At 40.8% G+C, this 18490-nt stretch overlaps 1 protein-coding gene across 2 annotated transcripts in view; it reads right to left on the bottom strand.

Annotated features, from left to right (window-relative positions):
- The window catches only part of WWOX (WW domain containing oxidoreductase), a 1140828-nt gene that overhangs the window by 1110101 nt on the left and 12237 nt on the right, over positions 1 to 18490 (bottom strand). For both annotated transcript variants that reach the window (XM_011942139.1, XM_011942140.1), the window contains exon 4: positions 17029 to 17207. In XM_011942139.1, the coding sequence (XP_011797529.1) occupies positions 17029 to 17207 (179 nt within the window). The remainder of the gene's footprint in view (positions 1 to 17028; positions 17208 to 18490) is intronic.

Raw genomic sequence — 18490 nt, 5'->3', positions numbered from 1 at the left:
AGAGCCCAGAGCTACAGGGCTAAGTCGTAACAGGAGCAAGGCAAAGAAGCCAACTAAAAGAAACCCAGCAAGAACTATAAAAGAAATCTGCCCACAAAATGAAATGGGTAAGCCTGCCACTCAGACTAGCTACTCATTTTTAGCATATACCATCTCAAGAGTACATAAACTGCTCAGGTTATAAGCATGGACTGGACATTGAGATACTGAATGACCTTTTAAAAAAATCATCACATGGCCGCATACTTATTAACACAAGGCAAGCAATGGAACCGCGATTAATATAAATTACAGAATAAGCAATTAAACCTGACCACAGATCCACACATTTGTTCAAGCTGATGGTGACTCTGCACTCACTCCATACCTATTGTAGATTTTGCTTTTCTTTATAATTACTCAGAAGATGCATAAGTGGAAATAAAGGATAAGAAAAATCAGAGACTACTAGTAAGACTTAATGAGAGTGTCGTTCAAAATAGTAAAAGTTCTTTTTAACTTATAAGAACACATTTGCCATTAGATGTTTCCTCAAGTATGAAGAGAAAAAAAAATCCTTGCCAGGTGCAGTGGCTCACGCCTGCCTGTAATTCCAGCACTTTGGGAGGCCGAGGTAGGCGGATCATGAGGTCAGGAGTTCGAGACCATCCTGGCCAACGTGGTGAAACCTCATCTCTACTAAAAATACAAAAAAAATTGCTGGGTGTGGTGGCACACGCACCTGTAGTCCCAGCTACTCAAGAGGCTGAGGCAGGAGAATCACTTGAACCTGGGAGGCGCAGGTTGCAGTGAGCCAAGAATGGGCCGTTGCACTCCAGCCTGAGTGAAAGAGAGAGACTCCATCTCAAAAAAAGAAAAAAAAAATTCAGTGTCCTCTACTTTTAAATACAAATGGAAACACAGAAATAATTAGAAACTACCCAAAGTTTGGCCAGATGTGGTGGCTCACACCTGTAATCCCAGTACTTTCGGAGGCTGAAGCAAGGGGACTGCTTGAGCCCAGAAGTTCAAGACCAGCATGGGCAACATAGTAAGACCTCATCTCTATTTAAAAAAAAAAAAAAAAAAATAGCCAGGAATGGTGGTGCATGCCTGTAGTCCAAGCTACTCAGGAGGCTGAGGTGAGAGGATCACTTGGCCCGGGAGGCAGAGGCTGCAGTGAGCTATGATCATGCCGAAGCACTGAAGCCTGGGTGACAGAGCAAGACCCTGTCTCACAAAAGCAAATCAATTTAAATGTTCTCTGGAAGCACAAAGATCAAGCTGCTCATACAGTCACACACTGCATAACAACACATTGGTCAACAATGGACTGCAGATACAACGGCAGTCCCATAAGATTATAACACTGTATTTTTACTGTACCATTTCTGTGTTTAGATACACAAACACTTACCACTGTGTTATGACGGCCTATAGTATTCAATACGGTACCACGCTGTACAAGTTTGTAGCCTGGAAGCAAGAGGCTATACCATATAGCCTCGGTGTACAGTGGGTTATACCATGTAGGATTGTGTAAGTACATCCTACGATGCTCGCACAATGATGACGTTGCCGGACACATTTCTCAGATCATACCTCTGTCATTCAGTGAAGATTGACTGTGTTTTGGTGTGTTTTGTATCCTCCATAAGGGCAGGGACTATGTCTGTTTCTACACTGAAGACATAGCACCTGGTCCTCAGTAGTCAATAAACGTTTGTTAATGGTACAAAAGACTGAATAAGGGTGTGGCAGTGGCTATCAGCCAGTCAGTCCAATATCTTCACACAGTTTTCATTGCAGACTCTAAACCAAGGTTCTAAGCTCAAGTCTCTACAGGAAGTGGGCAGGTAAACTGACCACGGAAAATAGCCTGTGCCTGCCTACAGGGGGTCAGCCTATAGGAACAGCTCTGGTCAACCGTGGTGCAACTATGTTCCTTGATAGACATAAGCCATAGTCAGCTCAAGCTGCATTAACAAAATATCATGGACCGAGTGGCTTAAACAGCGGACATTTCTTTAACACAGTTCTGGAGACTTAAAGTCCAAGGTCCAGGTGACAGCATGGTCACATTCTTAGGGAGGGCCCTCCTACTGGTTACAGATAGCTGCCTTCCCACTGTGTTCTCACATTCACATAGCTTAAGGAAAGTCAGCTAGCTCTCTATCCTCTTCTCATCAAGGCACAAATCTTACTTATGAGACCTCCACCCTCGTGATCTAATCACCCCCCAAAGGCCCCTGTATTAGTCTGTTCTCATGCTGCTATAAGGACATACCGAAGTCTGGGTAATTTATAAAGGGAAGAGGTTTAATTGACTCACAGTTCCGCATGGCTGGGGAGACCTCAGGAAACTGACAATCGTGACAGGAGGGGAAGCAAAGACGTCCTTCTTCACATGGCAGCAGAAGTGCCGAGCAAAAGGGCAGAAAGCCCCTTAGAAAACCATCAGATCTCACGAGAACTCACTCATTATCATGAGAACAGCATGAGGGTAAGTAACCGCACCCATGATTCAATTATCTCCCACCAGGTCCCTCCCACAACACACGGGGATTATGGGAACTACAGTTCAAGATGAGATGTGGGTGAGGACACAACCAAACCATATCAGCCGCCATGTCCAAATACCATGACCTTAAGATTAGGGTTTCAACATACGAATTCTGGGGGAAGACAAAGACATTTAGTCCACAACACTCATTCTGATTTTTCAGAATTGTCATAAATCTACATTTAAGTATAATATCCTGATTTTAGTATGTTGGCAAGTAGTCAATAAAAAAAAAGAAAAAAAATCCCACTATAGACCATTTTTGTGTGGTTCATACAAAAAACATCTGGAGGCCAGATCCAGGCTCCAGGCCATCAACCAGTTCTTATCTCTGTCCTAAAGGCTGATTGGAAAGTTCTACCCTTGAGCTTATGGAAATAAGCAAACACGAAAATGTCCACCTCCCTTAATCACTATCGCATGACAGTGGACTGCACATACAACGGCAGTCCCATAAGATTACAACACTGGATTTTTACAGTACCATTTCTATGTTTCGATACACAAACACTTAACACTGTGTTACGACTGCCTATAATCTTAGGTACAGTAACAGGTTGTCCAAGTCTGCAGCCTAGAAGCACTGAGTTTGTGGTGGTCCATTACAGCAGTAAAAGGACACTAATACACCTTCTCAATAATTAAGTAAACATGTAAGGAACATACAAGTGAGATGTACACGTGCACACTCGGGTAAGTCAACCACTAACAGCATCACGATGATGACACACCAATGCGACTAGCTTCCCCAAGTTCCTCCCAGATCAGGCCAGCAGGCAAGAAAAAAGAAACACTGGGCAAGTGGCGACGCTAAGCCTGGGAGGAAGAAAGCCCCATACACACAGGCTGACAGCTCCCAAGTCAGCTTTTCAGGCTGAAAAGATGGTATCCCTTGCCAAAAATCTGACTCCGCACCCTGACTGAGATGTTTCCCGTATGGATCTACTACAGAGCTCTCTACCCTGTCAAACACTCAATCTAGTAACGGTACATGAACTTAGAATTGAAACTTCCTTTGCTAATAAAGTTGTAATAGCATTTTTAATGCCATTTGGAATGCAGTGATGATCTCTCAGCTGATAGAAGCTTCTCAAACCTAGCTGCTGAATTTAGAAGCCACAGCTGCCTTGCTGTACCACACAGCCACGCAGTAATATCAAAGGCAGCTGGAAGACATTGTATTGCAAGATACAAGAAATATTGAGAGTTTATCCTTATAGCCAATGGTGGCTGACACAGCGGAGTCTCTCCATTTGAAAGAGATTGATTATTTTCATTCTTTTGCTTTGTGTGATCACCAGGAAAAGCGTTTCTATAATCAAGATGTGGCCGGCAATTTTGTTGACGTTATATAAGCAAGCAGCATCCCGTTTGTGTCTGAATCCCCAATCTTTATCTAAGTTCGTGCTGCACTGTGAACAGAAGTAAGGACCTGGGCAGGTGAAACTTAAGGCAAGCAGGAAGAAATTCTATCGCCCAAGAACTCGCAACATTTCCAACCATGTAATCTCAACACAACTGCAACCCATGGAAGTTTCTGCCTCTGCAGGTTCCCTTCTTACTGTATCAAGTTTCTGCTCCTGAATATGTGGCTAGAGTCAGCACCACCCAATCAATTGCATAACATGCAACCCTGTTACCAGACATCTGGTTCACTTTGTAAACCCTGAAGAAGATATTTGCAGAAACCTCTCCCCATATCCTAACAACAAGAACAAAAAAGTCAAGAGCTCTTATTTTATTATTTCCATTAAGGAATTAAATCACTCTCTTCCTCCATCTTCTTCCAACCCTAATCTTCCCTTTAGGACTCTTTCTTCTATAACTATTATTTCTCCCCAAACGCCAGCAACCTTATATTCATACACTATTGGAATTCTTCATTACAGCATTTCACATACTGTTTTACTTGATCTGTACAAAACAGTATGTGACAGAGAAGTTATTATTCTCTTGATTTTACAAATGAGGAAAGTAAGGCTCAAATGGTTAAGTGACTTGCCTTAAATCACCCAAGTTAAGGACAATCTGTGTCAAATTACAGCTCTCTTCCTAGCGCGTCCAGTAGACGTCAATAAAACTGTCCTACCTTTTTAAGTGCCGACAAAACTGTATTCCAACATTGGCATATTCTTGGATATGATCAAAAAAGTGGGACAGCAAAGTTGAGCATTTCTACTTAATACACCAGGAAGTCCTATAAACTAGCACAAACTTGAGCGAACAAGTGTGCTAATGCAGAACTCTCAGTAACAAAGATGTTACCGGGATGCACGGTATAACAGTTTTAAAGAATAATAGTTTTCCTTCCCTTTTTCCCCCAAGATTAATATATCTTTTTGTGTTCCTTGCCTGTAACAAAAATAACCTTGTCTGGGTGGTTTTTTTTGGAGGGGTTTTTTTTTTTTTTTTTCCATTTGATTTTTCCTGTCTGGATGAAGCTACTGACCTCCAACCAAAAAAATTCTAAAATGTTTTCCTTCATACCAAAGACAAGTCAATGTCTAAAGCAGTTATTTATAAAGGTCATTTTAGGACAAATTCACAGAGATTATGGCAGCCTCTTGAGGATCTGGGAACCAGGAAGCTAGGAAAATACCAAACTAATTTCAGTAGTAACTCGATCCTATTGCCTCCCATTCCAGAAATGGCTACACGTTATTAAACGCCTGCAATGATGAGCAGACAATTCCCTGGGCACTCTGGAGTTCCCATCTTTTAACAACTTTGCAAAGTAGGCGTACTGCCCATATTGCCCAGAGGTGGAACAGAAGTTCCGAGAAGGAAAGTAACTTGCCTGGGTCATTCAGATAGGAAGTGGTTATCCCAGATTTCGAAACTAGGTCACGTCTGCTTCCAGAGCCAGTGTTCCTCTCCTATATCTTTCCAGATAGAAACCTGCTACCGATGAAGCTTGCCCTAACTGTCAGCAAAGCTATTTTCAGCAGTGGTACAATTTCTCCACCTGAGAGCAGGCTCATCAAATGAGAGAATGCATAGAAAAGCTCTGAAGCGCTGTTACTGTCATTAATAGAAGATCTAGGTGAAATCTGCAAAACCAAAGTAATCAAATCTCGCCTACTGTGTCATCCTGGGACTCCACCACCATTGCAAAGCCGACCAAGCTTAAGTTTTCTGGAGTATTCTCTCCTGAAATGCGGGTACCAAAGCAATAGTGTCTTGGATTTGAGTTGCAGCTGGCATAATAGACAAGTTGTGTGCTTAAAAGATTATAGTGAAGCAAACTGAGGAGTTAGGCCAATTTCTTTCTCTGTGAATTTCCTCTTGATCACAGGATTGAATAGGTACTTAAAGTAATAGACACTTGACAAATTAACTTCTTGGGGACATTCTGAAAATTAAATTATAGCACATGAGGCAAGCAATCAAGTAGCCATAGATACACATCCAATAGTCATGCATATAAGATGAAAAGGCAATTCGTTAAAAAACAAATGGCCAGACATAAGAAAAGATTATCAATCTTGCTAATCATCAGAGATAGGCAAATTTAAGTGATACTTTTTAAAAATTCTAATTCTCAAGTTTGGCAAGGATGCTGGGCAAAGGAGCATTCAAATTGGTACAACCTTCCAGGGCAGTTTGACAAAACAAGATATTAAGGTTGGGGAGCAAATCACTTTATTCAGCAATTCCACCTCCACAAAATAAAACTATAGAAGAGTCACGGATGGGTACAAACATTTAATTACAAAATGTGCTTCTCCATTCCACAGCTATTAAAAAGCTGGAATCCACCCAGATGTACCACATTGGGAGAAGAGCTGGAACCACACAATGGAATATTATGCAGTCATTTAAGATGTGGAGTATTTAACAACACAGAAAGATACTCACAATTTAGAGTTAAATAGAAAAATCACAAAAGAAGGGAAAACAAGCTTAGAATCGTACATGCTAAATATTAATAGTATACTTCTAACTGGTAAGAATTTGGGGGTTTTAAAAAATTTTTTCTTATTTTTATTTTTCTTCACTTTCTAAATTTTCCATAAGGAATACATGTTAATCACAATAACCTTTAAAATAATTACTTATGTTAAATGAGAAGGCACATCAAGAGAATCTAGCCTAACACCTGGCATATGCTGACGCTTGATGAATGCTGCTTCCCATTCTCCAAGATTTATTCCTCAATACGCTTGTTTTACAATCATAATACCAAAGGGGTTTTGGTAAAGAAAGCTTCAGCTTTTAAAAAAAAATTTGTTTTGGTAGAGATGGGGTCTTGCTATGTTGCCCAGGCTGCTCTTGAACTCCTGAGCTCAATCACTCCTCCTGCCTCAGCCTCCCAAAGGGCTGGGTTTATAGGCATTAGAACCTGTATTAACAGGTTTAGAACCACCATGCCCACTCCTAAGCTTCAGCGTCCGAATCCAGGATCAACACGTGGTCTGGAAATCACATCTGCCTTGGACCTTCCCGCAGATGCCACTCCCAGCACTTGACCGGGCACAGAGCAAGCCTTCACGGGTTGAAATAAATTGGTTGACTCCAGACTCAAGACTAACAGACTGAATGAGCTGCTTAGAAAGAGCTCGTTCAGGACTGTGCTGTTATTCCTCCCAACAGGAAGGTGGCATGTACAGTGGATGGGGCCCCAGGCATGGAGTCAATTACCCTCTGCTCTATCCTGGGGGCACCCGCCGCCCAAGAGCTGTATGATCTCAAGCACGTTACCTTACCTCCCTGCCCTTTTCTTTAGACATTATCACCAGACAGCTGTAAGCACGGTGGTGAGAATTAAATATGACAAGTACGAAATCTTCATAAATTTTGAAGGGCTATCAATGTAATACAATATTATAATCAATAAATACTAATCTGTAACAATTAAGTACGTTTCAGAGGTCAGGGTAAAAATGGAAAACACTGTATTAGCTTTAACTTCAGTTTCCGTGCAACTACAGAAGAAATTTGATTCTGATTTTGTTCCTCTTTATATGAAATAAACTTTATATAAAAGGCTTAGCTCCGTTCATCTGGCTAGTTATCCTCCACCTAGGTAGAAATAGTAAAGACAATGAAATAGGAGTTTCCTCCCGGCCCCCATCTCTCTCTGTCTCTCGTTCATACACACCATCTCAGATCTCCTCTTAGAGTCTAGTGAAGAAACCCTGTTTTGCTTTCAGATGACCATCCGAACATGGCTTCTAACATGAAGGCTCCAAAAATCACAACAAGTAAAACCATCAAGCAGCACAGCCTGGTAAACCAACAACTCAAAGACGGAAAACAATTAGACTGAAACCATGTCACACAACGCAACCTTCCTACGTACCCCATTCAGCCAGGCTTGTGCAGACCGAGACCAGCACTTCACGAAATGTACTGTTATTTATGAAGCCAAAGGGAGATCACAAATTTAGGCAAGAAACAAGATTGAGGCAAGAAACTAAAAGTGAGCTATTGGAACCTGCTTTTTGATCCATCTACTGGTGCCTTTATTTAAAAGATCTTTCCAAGAAGGCCTCCTAGTGACCCAAATCTTATTTTGGAGAAGGCTGAGGATTCATATCTGCTCACATATATACACAAGTCCAAGAAAGGCTGTGTCATACCAAATACGCAATGGTCAAGGGGGTTTCAACTGTCAGCATCTCATTTATTATGAAGTCTGTAATAACTCCCACAATCGCCATCTAGTTTTAACAATTTATTTGATAAACAACAAACACACTTGTATATGAACAACCAAAACAGTTTTACTCTGGTGAAACAGCTTTGCAATGTTACAAGTATATTCACAATGTTCTTCAGGCTCTTGCATTTTCGAAAGAGAAAAAGTTGCTGAGGAAAAAAATTATGTAAATAAAAGTATATAATATAGCATATTCGTTTTTGTCCCCATTTAAAAATTTGAAAATAAGCAGTTTTGTAAAGCCAAAGTGTATTCCTTTCTGGGCCAAATTTCTATTTGACAGCTGAAGTATGCGATTAATGGGCTGCCTCAAACCATAATTATAGAGCCAAAATAAAAATTACCCTCCTTAAGATTGTACATGGAGAACATTGGCTATCTGCTTCACATTAAGTAGCTGGTTTAATATGATCCCTCTTATTTAAGAAACATATACTCTACTGCGCCCAAAAGGACATGTTTTCTTCTAGAGGAAGAATGTATCATTAATAAACAATTACAATAAACTATGTAACACTGGGTAAGGCTGGTAGCAGGAGGCAAGGGACACTATATTCTTAGAAAAAAACACAGGGCTGCTGTGCGCAGTAGGTCACACCTATAATCACAGCACTTTGGGAGGCCGAAGCGGGTGGATCATGAGGTCAGGAGTTCAAGACTAGCCTGGCCAACATGGTGAAACCCCGTCTCTACTAAAAATACAAAAATTAACCGGACGTGTTGGTGGGCGCCTGCAATCCCAGCTACTCAGGAGGCTGAGGCAGGAGAATTGCATGAACCCGGCAGGCGGAGGTTGCAGTGAGCCGAGATTGCGCCACTGCACTCCAGCCTGGGCAACAGAGGGAGACTTCATTTCAAAAAAAAAGAAAAAAAAAAGAAAAAAAACATCGAGTCACCAAGGCATTCAAAATGAACCTTAAACAGAGGTATTAATACGTAAATACTGCAATTTCCACTTAGAAAAAAAATCGTATTATTGCTAGGCCAGCACGCTCAAAAGCAATAATGTCACGAAAACACATGCCCTGTGTGATTTGGCAGAACAGGCTGCTCCCTGAACACAATGGGCCTTTTTATTAAGTGGATCCCTTCATCCCTGGCATTTTATACAAACAAAACAAAAGAGAGAGAAAAAGCAGCAAACATGACACTAGTAACAGTCGTCAGTCTGAACTCCATCACAGAGAAGTAGAGGACCTAAAAGACACGTTAGAAAAGTAAAGGACATTATTTAACCAAAATGAAAGCAAGATAGACTGAGAGGAAGAGAACTAGATTGCAATGCTGCCTCTTTTGTTTAATTATATCAAAGGGCAACAGAGCCCTCTAGTGGAAAAAACAAAAATATATAAAGACATTTCTGCTTTTAGATTAAAGAAAATATGTAGAACACCCCCGGGCGTGGTGGCTAACGTCTGCAATCCCAGCACTTTGGGAGGCCGAGGTGGGCGGATCACTTGAGTTCAGGAGTTCAAGACCAGCTTGGCCAACATGGTGAAACCCCGTTTCTACTAAAAATACAAAAATTAGCCGGGCATGGTGGCTCACGCCTGTAATCCCAGCTATTCAGGAAGCTGAGGCAGGAGAATCACTTGAACCCGGGAGATGGAGGTTGCAGTGAGCTGAGATCACACCACTGCACTACAGCCTGGGTGAAAGGGCAAGACACTGTCTCCAAAAAAAAAAAGAAGAAGAAGTAAAGTACCATCTTCCATTACAATTCTTACTATGCCACTATATGATGTAAAAGCAAAAGATCAAATTATTTTAATTGGGTTTTAAGTAAAACAGTTTCCAGGTTTTCAAGCTTGCTGTAACACTACAAAACCTCAAGTAGAACAAAAATCTATTACTAAATTTTTTTGAGTTTGAACTACCTTGTCATTAAACAATGCTTTGTATGACCCTCATTTGTTATGCTGACACTATAAAAAAGTAATTAAAATCTAAACCTACAACGCAAGCATGAAATTCAACTGATGACCGCATGTGACAACAAAGTTTCAGTTGAGATCTAATCAGGTTCACACAGACAGTAGCCCCCCCTTATCCCTGGCAGATGCATTCCAAGACCCACGGTGATGACTGAAAACTGGATAGTACCAAACCCTATGTATTCTATGCTTTCACCTATACATACATACCGAGGATAAATTTTAATTTAGAAATTACGCACAGTCAGAAATCAACAATAATAATAAAATAGAACTATAACAACATACTGTATAAAACTTATGTAAATGTGTTCTCCCATACTCTCTCTCTCTCAAAATTAGTATTTTCAGATGCCTGTTGACCTCAGGTAGCTGAAATCTCAAAAAGTGAAACACTGGCCAGGCCCAGTGGTCCACACCTGTAATCCCAGCATTTGGGGAGGCTGAGGCAGGCAGATTGCCTGAGGTCAGGAGTTCGAGACCTGTATGGACAGCATGGCGAAACCCTGTCTCTACTAAAACATAAAATTAGCTGGGTGTGATGCTGTGCACCTGTAATTCCAGCTATTCAGGAGGCTGAGACATGAGAATCACTAGGACCTGGGAGGCAAAGGTTGCAGTGAGCCGAGATCATGCCACAGTACTCCAGCCTGGGCGACAAAAAAAAAAAAAAAGTGAAATACCACCGATAAGCGGGGACTACTGTATACATGATTACAAACCTATTTTAAAAACATATATAACATACACACATCCCTATTGTAAGTATTTTACGTGAGATTACCAAATATGAGATGAAGCTCATTAGAATGTTTTAAATTGGTCTCTTCCTTTAGATATTTACTTCTCAAAAACTTTGATCATGTGATTTCCATGTACATTCAATGTCCAATAATATTTCAGTGTAAAATGGTTAAGTCATAATGTACTAATTCTCAATTTTTATATAATGTCATTTAAGAACTTTGTCTAATATTGTCAAGAATCTCCATAGTTCCTTAGAACAAAGTAACTTCAAAATAATTTTACTTACAATACCTGGGTGTAATTTAGCATAAGAGACTAGTAGACACAAATGTTTTTAATTTAAAATGGAGTTTCAACGCCCGAAAGGTTATTTCGATTATTTCAGAATATTTTCCTGTCCTTAATGAGCACCAGGTTCTTAAAAAGATAAATGCCAAGATCCCACTGGTTTAAGTCTTGTCAACAATCCGAAAGGAAACTAATCAGGCATTTCAAGATCCCAAGTGTAATGATTTCATATGAGTATGTTTTACCCAAGAAAATGACTAAATGTAAGTTAGCTATGGCCTCAGATTTATGGGGCCTTTTGGAATAACTGGGAATAAAAAAAACCCCATCAGTGACATGGTTTAGGCTCAAAGGCAAAATGCAGTAACATTTAGGCACGGAAAACAAAACAAAGAAGCAAAGGTGTAAAGGAAGCTGGTGTAGTCCTTAAGTGGGAAGTGTGGATTTAAAATCTTAGGAACGAATACCCTTCTCTACATGAAGAAAAAGTAATTTTCTTGTATTCGTGTAGAACTGGTAGAATGTGCACCAGATATGAATTCATCATGGTGACGATTTGTAGGATCAAAGAGTACGGCAACTATAGTTCACACTGTAATGTCAACACATGATTTAGAAACAAGACCCTAAGTTTTAAAAAGTAGCCTCTGTAAACTAAGACAATCAATTTCAACATTACACTATAATTACATTTTGGGATTCCCTGCATGAAATTTTTATACCTTCATGTTGTTTCAAAGAAAACAAATTGGGGAGTGACTGATACCTTGAGCACGTACTTTTTATACCTCAAAATATATACATTTTGATATGTAAGTAGGTATAAGTATAGGTCCACGTAATAAACCCTAGAGAGGTGATTTTGTGACATAAATACCAATAGAAAATTCAAGTGTTGGTCCCAAAATATATTTCACTGGTATTTACCAACGTGGCCAGCTTGTATTTGTTTGGAGGAAAAAAAAGTTTTGTTTCTGTTAGTGGGTCCTTTGGTTCAAAAATTGAAACCAAGCTAGGCTATTCTAGCTCTAGAGTCACAGCATATGATGCAGCCCAGCGTTCGAAAGGGTCACAAAGTGAAAGAAATTTTTCATCTGGGCCAAACTCTGAAAAAAATTTTAAAAATCAAGTTTTAGCCACTGCTGGTTTAGGACTGAAAGTTAAGAAGTTTTATCATCATTACTACAGTAGACAGAAAATATCTAATTTGTTCATACTTGTTAATAGCATCTGGGCACAATGGCTCACACTAGTAATCTCAATACTTTGGGAGGCTGAGGTGGGAGGATCACTTGAACCAAGGAGTTCGAGACTAACACCTGGGCAACATAGTGAGACCCCATCTCAAATATTTAAAAAAAAAAAAAAATGTAATGGGTGTCTGACAAACCCTGGATGTCACTCCTTAAATATGATAATAAACCTGTCTGCTTACAGAAAATAATTCGCATGAGTTCCAACAAACATCTAGCTAATTAAGACAATGAACAGAGTAGGTGGTCCCACATTTAGGCATCCAACTAATCCCTCATTAGAAGGATCCTGCCTTTGATGAGCAACATGTCAGCCTGCAAGTAGCAGGGGGCAGCATTTTATACTAAAGTATTTATATGCATAGCCAAATTAGCTGACTGATGGGCTGTGTCTAAAAACGATGCAGGGACCGGCCTCAATGGGAAACTCCCTCGCCTAAAAAAATTCCCTTTCCTAACACTTGCCAGCATTTGCATGTAATGTTCACCGTGCTGAAGGCATTTCCGTTGTTTTTACCAAATCAGAGCCATCAAGCTGCTAACTCCAAAGAGCTGTAAAACACCTGGCCCTTCCTGCTCAGTCTATGTTGAACACAAACAGAAATGAACTCCTCCCTTGTCTCTACTGGTTAGCATTCAGGACTGCGGGGTTCCGGGCCTCTTGATCTGCTAGCGGAAGCTCTGGGTGAAGAGATGGCTTCCCCCTGGATACTGAGATGCTGATCTCCACAGAGAGAGGTCCACAAGCTACAGCTTTCAATATACAAAGTTCTTCAGGTTCAGAAAGCTGGTTAAACAAAGGTCAAGGAGAGAAGAGTGTTAGTTTCTGAGGAGGCAACATTCTAATCCTTGCAACTCCCTAAAAAAAGCTGCAGCTCCCAAAAAACAAGGGGGTTTGAGGCAAGGGGCACAGGAGGTACAGGACACTGGTGCAACGTCCCCAACAGTTACATACAATGTGCTGCCACAGTCTTCCTGTGGCCTGGGGCATCCCATTTGCCTCAATTTCATCTAAGCTGTGGCTCATTTACAGACTGTTGGGGTGATAACACTTTGAATGAACTGGATTATCGAATACAGGAGTCGGCACTTGTTTTCAGGGAAAGGCCAAAGAGTAAATATTCATGGTTTTGCGAGCCATAAGATCTCTGCCATAACTGGGCGACTCTTCTGGTAACATGTAAATGGCCGTATTCTTTTGGAATAACTGAATACACACAAACAGTAGTTCACCACCATAGTAATGGGAATAAATGGGCACGGCTGTGTTCCAAAAAATTTTTACTTACAAAGTCAGGCAGTGGGTCAGAGTTAGCCCGGAGATCGTAGTCTGTTCATCCCCAATCTAGACAGCTGAATCCAGTCAACAGCAGTAATACCTGCCTATAAACCTTAATTATAAAACCAAGGACTTCATGAACCCACAATGCTTTATTCTGACATTTCCTTCAAATCCTTTTATCTGTCAGAATCACTGATTTTTTAGATGAATTAAGAATCCCTCCAATTGCCTTAGTAATATCAGTATCAAAAACTCAAAATACAGCTCCGTATCACTTACAACTGCGGGAGGGAAATGATACAAGACAGAGTCTGCTTAGAGGCCACTTCAAAGGGGGCACGGCTCTAGTGCAACCCTGAAATCTGGCAAGGGAGGGATGTCCCCTTCCATGTCAGTGAGATCCTCGCCAATCGCGATTCCAACAAAGCAGTGTCACGTGGGGCATTAAAAAAAGAAAGAAAGAACCACTGGAAATACTAGATTTGTAAATCGGCTTTTGTAACGCAAATCAGATATCTATGTTTTTATTATGGAGTCACCACTTCCAAAATAAATCCTGCTATGTTTTGTTTCAGCCCACTCTGCCTTAGAGAAAACGTACATTCACAAAGTTAAAGAATCCACAGTTTATCCAAAGAAAACAGGCTCCCTTGAGCAGACAAAGGAGAGGGAACACCAGCACCATTGCAGCTTAGATAGAAGATGACTCCTCAATGCCCCACAAGTCTTGGAAGTAAAGATGCCCAATTCATTCACTCAGCATTCAGCTATTTCATTTGAAATAAGCGGAACTAAAGTAGTGATAGCAATTTATAATTTGGCATGTTTCATAGCTTAGTAGAAGGACTTTATCTAGAAGCCACAGCCTACGTGGGCAAGGACACTTTCTAAGGCAGCCACGCAAGATATAAAAGCTAACTTAGCTAAGCCATGTGCCTATCTGCAGCCTCTTCCTTTCTTCAGGCCTGATACCACTGCTGCAGAGTGAAAGTGATTTGTGAGTTTTTGATTGCCTGGAACTTGCAGTACGATATTATTTCAAATATTCAGAATAAAAATGTTCGCCACTCACCTAGACGTACGCTTCCCAAGAGTGGAGGCGAATGGGGTGAGGCGACAGTGTTCAAGGCCATTCCTGCGGAAGGTGACAGCTGGGGAAAGAGCTGTGGGCACTGGAACAGGAAGGCCTGGTCTCCCTAAGAGCTTGCGTGACATCTGTGTCGTCCTGAGCGTTACAGTTTGCCACAACCTCCAACTGGACCGCAGACACCTCCTGCAGTGTCCGCGAAATGAACCATAGGTATCAGGAGGGAAGAGTCTTAGGGGGACGTGGGAGCTGTGCAGAGGCACAAAGAGTTTTTGGCTTTACTCCAACATGTGAGGGCCATTCTCAACAACCACAAACTTATTCTCAACGCTTCAGAATCTCCTCCTCTCCCTCAAGACTTACATATCTAACTAGATACCACCCTTTTAATATTCTGAACCCACTCTTTCAGTCCTGGATTACAATGTCATAGGTCTGCTGTTGCAAATCTTTGAAAGAGCATTAGCTCTATTCGAGACTCTGCTATGTTATGTCACATGGAGCAGCTGGAACACTTAACACGAAAAATAATTAGTAGTCACATATCTTACTCATTAGAGAAAAACAGTCTAGCTAGAAGATTAAGAGAATAAGATCTTTAAAGTCTCTGGTTAACTTGTTAAATTTTTAAAAGAGACATTTTTAAGTCCTTAAGTTCTTTTTTCTTAATTATTCCACAATTGTATGGGTCCACACATTCACCATAACAGTAGTTAATACGATCAACAAAATGTATTGCTTCTTGGATTGGGGATGCAGCCATTGTTTTTAATATTACACCATCAGTTTTCACTTCAATGACAATTATATAAAATTTACTCCAATGCAAGGACTGAACAGATGTGGAGCCCAGGATGAGGTATGAGAGTTGATTTTAAATAAATCCCTCTCGATTCTTAAAAAAAATTCCCATTTGCTTCTTTACCTTCGTAGGCAAGTACAGTCAAAAATTCTCCGCTCAGATGGCAGCCTGTTAGATTTCAGACCTTGTACAACACAATAATTGACCCTTGAACAATGTATTTTTACCTCCTGTGCTTCCCTAATCATGCCAGAAAATATTTCTGGAGCTTCAAGGAATTGTTCAAAATTAAGAAAGAAGTGCAGATGGTTAATGGGTACAAAAAAGAAAGAAAGAAAAAGACCTACTATTTGATAGCACAACAAGGTGGCTATAGTTAATAATAACTTAGTTGTACATTTTAAAATATCTGAAAGGCTATAACTGAATTGTTTATAACTCAAAGGATAAATTATTGAGGGGATGGATACCCCATTCTCCATGATGTGATTATTTCACATTGCATCCCTGTATCAAAACATCTCATGAACCCCATAAATATCGACATCTTTATAAACCCACAGAAAACAAAAATAAAAACAAAATTAAGAAACAAATGAATAGAGGAGACCATCAAGGGGGCAGTGCGGGGGCTGGGAGGGACCAAAAGGACAGAGAGAACTTGACAGAAGATAGCCAAATGCAATGTTTTCCATGTCGACAAATCTGAAGATGCATATCTAAACTCAAAGCAGGTGGTTCTCACTGAGTCAGATACTTATGTAAATAGACCAAAGCAAAATCAGAATAAAAACCTATGAAGAGTTATGGTTTGTTTCTGCCTTGCTCCTGTCTCCTTAACAGCCCATCATATCGAAGCAAGGATACCCTCTCGAGCCATCTACACATGACGGTCCCTGTGGGTAAACACTGGCAATTAAGAGGGTTAATTTAGAGGTGAAGACAGGAACTCATTCTCCAATTTTATAGAGAAATAAGATCCTGTGCCCAAAGAAAATGATATGCTCAGTGACCAGTCGAAACCTGTAGTACCCTTTGTTCCAAAGACATAATACCTTGTTGTTCTCCATATTCTATTACCAGTCAATTTTGGTTTGAATAACTCAGGTAATTGGAATATGCCCGTACACCATGCAGACCAGGTCAAAAACTCTTAGACGGAGCCTGTCGTCTCTTATCCCTGAATACCAAAACAGCCACAGTCTTTTGCTGAGTGTTCAGCTTTGGGAGACTTCAAGGTCAGCCCCGACATAGGCTTCCGTGACAACATTAGCATTTAAAAAGAGGTGGTGATGTTAATGAAATGATAGCTGAAAAGGATAAAATTCATGTTTAAATCAGAGAACCACTATACAAAACTCCATTATGGTGAGATCTAAGTGGATCTCATTATAGCAGTTCCAAAGATAAATAAATAAGTGAACAGCCTACCTATTCCTGAATTAGCTCCAGTGACCACAACCACTTTGCCAGTGAAATCCCGGCCCTGGAGAATTTCCATGGCAGTGGTGCTGCCGTCGTATCTCTGCTGGGTAGTTGGCTTTGTTGGATTATCATCCACCGTAAACGCCAGTCTTGGGTCCACGTAGGTGGTTCTTTTATTGATATGGCTGCCCAGAAAAGGAGAAAGCAGGAAACCCACAGCAATGAACACAGGCATTTATAAACATAACACAATCTTATACTTGAGGCAAACCCCATTTTTCATCGACCAAAACGCTTATTCCTTAAACCTGAAAAGAACTGGGGCCCACTGAATCTATCTTCCGGCCTCCAGAAGGATCACATTTCTGCCAAAAGAGATAGTCACCAAATCCTTTCCTTCAGAACTGCCTAGAACATATGCTGTAACATACAATAACTATTGCCGTGTATCCTTAGATCTCAAAAAAGGCTTCTTGAGGCGGCTTTGGGTTTTTATCTAATTCATGTAAATGTAGCTGTAAGACCTGCCAGGCACTCTTTTCAGTAGATTTCAATGAGATCTCTTAGCCCTGCGCAAGGGCCTAAAGACGTAGAGAAGTAGAAAATTCAAAATGGAAGTCTTAGTTGTAAATAAGAAACCTGCCAACTAATAAAATTCTAACGATTTTCATTTGAAGGCTCTGCACTCATACCTCCTACGAGCACTCATTTTGATTTGGAACTGATTTAAATCTTGTAGAAACTGTATTAAAATATACTGGAGGCTGGGCACAGCAGCTCACACCTGTAATCTCAGCAATTTGGGGGGCCAAGGCAAGAGGATCAATTGAACGCAGGAGTTCAAGACCAGCCTGGGCAACATAGTGAGACCTCGTCTCTACAAAAACTAAACAAAATTTCGAGTGTGACAGCACATGCCTGTAGTTCCAGCTACTCGGGAGGCTGAGGTGGGAGGATGATCATGTGAGCCCTTGCTTACTCCTCTAGATTAGACCAGGAGCTGGCCAAATCTGGCCCACTGCCTGTTTTTGTAAATAAAGTTTTATTGGAACACAACAATGGCCATCACTGGTATATTGTGTAGAGTTGATTTAGCACTACAAAGGTGGAATTGAATCATTGTAACAGAAACCCTATGGCCCGCAAATCCTAAAACATATTATCTAGCCCTTTACTGACAAAGTAGACAGCCCCTGCTCTAGCGGGGTGGCTCTCAAGCTAGGGAGCATGAGAATCCCCTGAAGGACTTATTAGAGCACAGACTGCCAGCCCCACCCCAGTGCTGGTTCAGTAGGTCTGGGGTGGGGGCCCGGGAAGATACATTTTTAATGAATTCCCAGGTGATATTAATGCTGCCGGTCCAGGAACCATGCCTGAGAACTGCTGCTCTTGGTTGATTAATACCCATTTCAGGCAGTAACTTTCCAAGCATGATGCAAAGGCACACAGTGCACAGGAGAAACCTGAT

The sequence above is a fragment of the Colobus angolensis genome, unplaced genomic scaffold (genome assembly GCF_000951035.1).
Source record: "Colobus angolensis palliatus isolate OR3802 unplaced genomic scaffold, Cang.pa_1.0 Scaffold207, whole genome shotgun sequence".
In the NCBI taxonomy this organism is placed as follows: Eukaryota; Metazoa; Chordata; class Mammalia; order Primates; family Cercopithecidae; genus Colobus; species Colobus angolensis.
The sequence above is the reverse complement of the archived record's forward strand: the minus strand, read 5'-3'. Positions and strand labels throughout refer to the sequence as shown.